This window comes from Eimeria acervulina, genomic scaffold (genome assembly GCF_000499425.1).
Source record: "Eimeria acervulina Houghton genomic scaffold, Eah_scaff1193, whole genome shotgun sequence".
Lineage (NCBI taxonomy): Eukaryota > Apicomplexa > Conoidasida > Eucoccidiorida > Eimeriidae > Eimeria > Eimeria acervulina.
Window position 1 is genome coordinate 2,017 of NW_013550342.1, and position 5,268 is coordinate 7,284.

A 5,268-nucleotide genomic window follows, 5' to 3' on the forward strand; every position below is an offset into this window, starting at 1 on the left:
TGCAGCACTTGCCGCAGTAGCTGCGGGAGCAGTAGCAGCAGCAGCAGTAGCTGCAACAGGAGTAAACTGCTGCAGCAGCAGCTGCAGCAGCAGCTGCTGCTGCAGCATAAGCAGCAGCAGCAGCTGCTGTTGAAAAGTGGTTCGGAGGATTTGCTGCAGCGTTTCTGTTGTTTGAGGGGTGTTGTCTCTGTCTCCTTTTATTATTCTTTTAATCTTTTTTTATTATTTATATTTCAAGATGGAGACACAGCAGCAGCACAGACAGCACAAGGCGAAGCAGGCGGGGGTTAAAGCAGCGCGTCAGCAGCAGCAGCGAAAGAAGAAAGCAGCAACAACAGCAGCAGCAGCAGCAGCAGCAGGCGGCAGCAAACGTCATAACCCAAAGGCCTTTACTTTCAGTGGCGGTGTGGTGTCTGTACAGCGTAGAGTTCAGCATACACTCGACAAGCAGTCTTTAAAGCAGCAAGCAAAAGTAATAGATAAGACTCCTCAAGCACCTCCTCCTTATACTGTTGTTGTTCAGGGGCCTCCAGGGGTATGTTGCTGTCTCTGCTGCTGTTTATGCTGCTGCCTCTGCTGCTGTCTCTGCTGCAGTCTCTGCTGCTGTCTCTGCTGCTGTCCCTGCTGCTGTCTCTCTTTCTTTTTTATCTCCTTTTCTGTCTCCTTTTTGTTTTTCTGTCTCTTCTTAACTCTCTTGATGTTGAGGTGTATCTTTACTTTTATCTGTACACCTAATATATAAATATATAAATATATAAATATATATATTTATTTATATATACATTATATGTATGCTTATGCGTATGTTTGTATGTACGTATATATATTTACCGCGTATACATTGGGGTGTATCTTCATCTTTATTTTAATATATCTGCCTCGAATGAATTGGGGTGTATATGCACCTTTATCGTGATATATATTATATATATAAATAAATCTTTATATATATGTATATATATATAGATATCTTTATATATATACATATATATATCTTTATATATATATATATATATAGATCTTTATATATATATATATATATATATATATATATATGAAATTGTGGTGCATTGGGGTGTATACGCAGGTGGGCAAGTCCTTTTTGATTCGAAGTTTGGTGCGTCATTACTGCGGGCAGTCTGTAGGGGATATTAAAGGCCCTTTAACTGTGGTAGCCTCTAAGAAGGTTCGATTTACTTTTATTGAAGCTCCTAACGATGTCTCCGCGATGATAGATGCAGCAAAAATCGCAGACATAGCTCTTCTTCTCATCGATGCTCAATTCGGGTATATATACACTCCGATGCACATGAGACTTTAATCGTATTTAGGCTTCATTGGGGTTTATGAGGGTTTATGAGGGTTTATGAGGACTTAATAGGGTTTAGTAGGGTCTATTAGGGTTTATGAGGGTTTATGAGGATTTAATAGGGTTTATTAGGGTTTATTAGGGTTTATTAGGGTTTATTAGGGTTTATTAGGGTCTATTGGGGTTTAGGGGTTCAGGGATTAGGGATGAATTATTTCAGAGAATTAGTGGTTTTAGGGTTTAGGGCTTAGGGTTTAGGGTTTTAGGGTTTATAGTTTGTGTTTTAGGGTTTGTGGTTTATGGTTTAGGGGATAGGATTTAGGGTTTGTGGTTTGTGGTTTAGGGTTTAGGGTTTAGGGTTTGTGGTTTAGGGTTTAGGGTTTAGGGTTTAGGGTTTAGGGTGTAGGGTTTAGGGTTTAGGGTTTAGGGTTTGTGGTTTAGGGTTTAGGGTTTGTGCAGTTTTGAAATGGAGACATTTGAGTTTATAAATATGTTGCAGCTGCACGGTTTGCCTCGTGTGTTGGGTGTACTGACGCATTTAGATGTGATAAAAGATATATCTTTAAGAAAGAAGAGAAAGAAAGCTTTAAAAGACAGGTTCTGGAGGGAGTTATATGAAGGGGCAAAGCTGTTTTATTTATCAGGTGTACGTAATAAGCTGTACATACACCGCGATGTCGCTAACTTAGCTAGATTCTTGTCTGTAGCAAAACCTAAACAACTTCTCTGGAGGTCTGCACATCCTTTTGTAGTTGCACTTAAAACAAATGTCTCCTTTAACAGCAATAATAACAGCAGCAACAGCAGCAGCAATTATCAGCAGCAGCACCAGCAGCAGCAGCAGCGAGTTGAAGACGAGGATGAGGAAGACGAAAAACACCAGCAGCACCAGCAGCAGCACCAGCAGCAGCAGCAGCAGCAGCAGCAGCAGCAGCAGCAGCAGCAGCAGCAAGTATTGGAGGTGTATGGATATGTAAGAGGCGCTGTGCTGCGCGAAGGTGTGTCTGTACATATACCTGGGGCAGGAGATGTTAAGGTTTTGTCAATCAGCAGACAGCAGGATCCTTGCCCCTTACCGGCAGAAGAAGAGTAAGGGTTTATGTTTTAAAAAGAGACAATTCATATTGTCTCTTCTTCGCCTCTACTCATCTGTCTCCTTTTCTCTCTCCTTCCTGCACATTGCGTCTCTTCTCGTGGTTCTGATGTATAAGAAGGTGTTTGCTGTCTCTTTATCTCTGTCTCTCTCTGTCTCTCTCTCTCTGTATCTCTTTATCTCTCTGTCTCTGTCTCTCTTTATCTCTCTGTCTCTGTCTCTCTTTATCTCTTTATCTCTCTCTCATACGCTGTATGTAGCTCTGCCTGCCTTTGTCTCCTGTCTCTCTCTTTACATCTCTTTGTCTCCTTCTGTCTCCCTTTACATCTCTTTGTCTCCTTGTGTCCTTCTCCTTTTATTTTATTTTATTTTATTTTGTTGTTGTCTGCTGTGTGGTGTATGATTTGTTTCTGTTGTCTCTTCTTCTATTTATTTATTTATTATTTTGTTTGATAGTCTCTTGTCTGTCTCTGTCTCTGTCTCTTTCTGTCTCCTTTTCTTTAGAGAAGAAGCTATACCTACACCAGCTGTCTCTTTAAGCGAAGGAGACAGAGAGGAGACGCAGGAAGTGTCTCCTTCGGAGACAGCAGAAGCAGAGCAGCAAATAAACAAACAAACAAAAAGAAAACGAACAACAAGGAGACTAAAAGATAAAGAAAGATGTGTCTATGCACCTCATTGTGAAATTGGGGGCCTAAGGATAGATGATGACGCGCTGTATATACACCTCCCAGATACAAAGGCAAGCAATCAACTGTCTCCTTTTCTGTCTCTTTCTCTGTCTCCTTTTGTGTGTCTCCTTCTTTGTCTCTTTCTCTGTCTCTTTCCCTGTCTTCTTATACATACTGTCTCCTTGTATGTGCTGTCTCCTTATATATACTGTATACTGTCTCCTTATATATCTATATATCCTGTCTCCTTATACTTACTGTCTCCTTATACATACTGTCTCCTTATGCATACTGTCTCTATTTAGCCTGGGGCTATTTTACGTGCTGTCTTTGTAAGAAGAGGAGACAGTTATATTAATTAATTTATTTATTTATTTTATTTACTCGCTAGTTTCTTGTTTTTGTTTGGATTGGGGTGTCTCCTCAGGTGGGCTTCACCCCCAAAGCGCAGCTTATTAAAGAAGGCCAGGCAGCAAGCAGCAGCAGCAGCAGCAGCAGCAGCAGCAGCAGCAGCGGGAGTGAAGAAGAGGACAGCGACAGCAGCAGCTCAGAGACAGAAGAAGAAGAAAAAGAAGAAGAAGAAGAAGAGCTAACCGGTGCCGTTAAGATGGTGAGGGAGCTGCAGCAAGGAGACAATTTGCTGCAGCAGCAGCTGCAGCAGCAGCAGCTGCTGCTGCTGGATACCTCTACAAGGTGCCTAGACACCTCAGAGCCACCGCCTCCTCGCCGCAGCGCAACAGAAAGGGACAGTATGTTAGCTGAGGAGGAGCAACAAACGGGGGAGACCGAGACAGGCGGAGAGACAGACAGCGAAGAGACAGAAGAAGAGACAGAGACAGAAGGAGACAGTCAGGAGGAGACAGAGACAGAAGGAGACAGTCAAGAGGAGACGGAGACACCAGAAGAGACAGAGACAGACGAAAGACAAAGAAAAGATAAAAAGAAAAGAGACACAATATACAGGAGACAAGCAAAGGAAGACAGCAGCAAAGAAACACCAGGATCAATCCTGCTGCAGCACCTCAGCAGCAGCGGCAGCAGCAGCAGCAGCATGGGCCGTCAATCCCTCGCAGATGTGGTGTACGGACAGCTCTGGCGAGGAGACATGCAGCCCTCCAGCAGCAGCAGCAGCAGCAGCAGCAGCAAGTCAACAAACAAGCGCAACTCACCAGCAGAAGGGAAGCTGTCTCTCTTTGAGGATTCAGACGGAGACAGCGACAGCAGCGGCGAAGGCAGCAGCAACGAGGGGGGCCCCAACAGCAGCAGCAGCAGCAGCACGACGAGCAGCAGCAAACGCAGCAGCAGGCTGTACGGAAACCTGCCTCCGCCTGCTTCTGCTTCTTCACTGTCTCCTTCATTTGAATCAGGAGACAACCCCACAGAGGAGACAGCCGCAATTTATAGAGCGCTGGGGGTCGATCCCGACGATCCCAGTCAAGTTGAGGCCTTGTGGACCCCACAGTTTATAAAGGCTATCAAGGTCAGCACAATTCCTGCTGCTGCTGCTGCTGTTAGTGGTGTGTGTTGGTGCTGCTGCTGCTGCTGCTGGTAGCCTTGCTGCTGCTGTGGGGAACGAGGAGGGGAGGGGGAGCGGCTGCTGCTGCTGCTGCTGCTGCTGCTCTTGCTGTTTCTGCTGCTGCTGTTGCTGCTACCGCCAGATTGTTGCTGCTGCTACTGGATTGTTTGTGTTGCTTCTGCTGCTGCTGGACCGTCGCTGTTGCTGCTGCTGCTGCTGCTGCTGCTGCTGCTGCTGCTGCTACTGGTGTGTTGTTTTGGTGGGGTTGTTGTGCTGCAGCGTCAGTGCTTTATTACGGGGGGCTGGCAGGAGCTGGAGGAAGCGAAGAAGGCAACTGAGGGAAAGACAGCTGCTGCTGCTGCTGCTGCTGTTGCTGCTGATGCTGGGGAGACAACAGATGAACAGCAAGAGGCCGCGAGTGAGAAGGAAGAGACGGCAGAAAACTCTGTTTAATAGACTAGCAGCATTTTTCAGCGGTTTAGGGTTTAGGGTTTAGGGTTTAGGGTTTGATGTATAGGGAATAGTGCTTTCATTATATAGATTCACACATATATATATATTTGTTTATTGATATATTTATAAAGATCTGTATATAATTATATTTGATGTCTGTACACCTCAGAGGCGTCTGCAGAGCGAGAGGGTTTACGAGAGGCAGAGGGTTTGTTTAAAGGAGCTG

General features: G+C 44.9%; 1 protein-coding gene across 1 annotated transcript; it reads left to right on the forward strand.

The window, feature by feature from the left end:
- Positions 1–238: 238 nt before the first annotated feature.
- EAH_00056860 (hypothetical protein) lies at positions 239–5,042 on the forward strand (the record flags this gene model as incomplete). The annotated part of the gene is made up of 5 exons (XM_013397502.1): positions 239–535; positions 1,088–1,287; positions 1,769–2,282; positions 3,501–4,553; positions 4,869–5,042. The coding sequence occupies 5 exons, from the start codon at positions 239–241 to the stop codon at positions 5,040–5,042; spliced, it is 2,238 nt and encodes a 745-aa protein (XP_013252956.1).
- Positions 5,043–5,268: the final 226 nt, after the last annotated feature.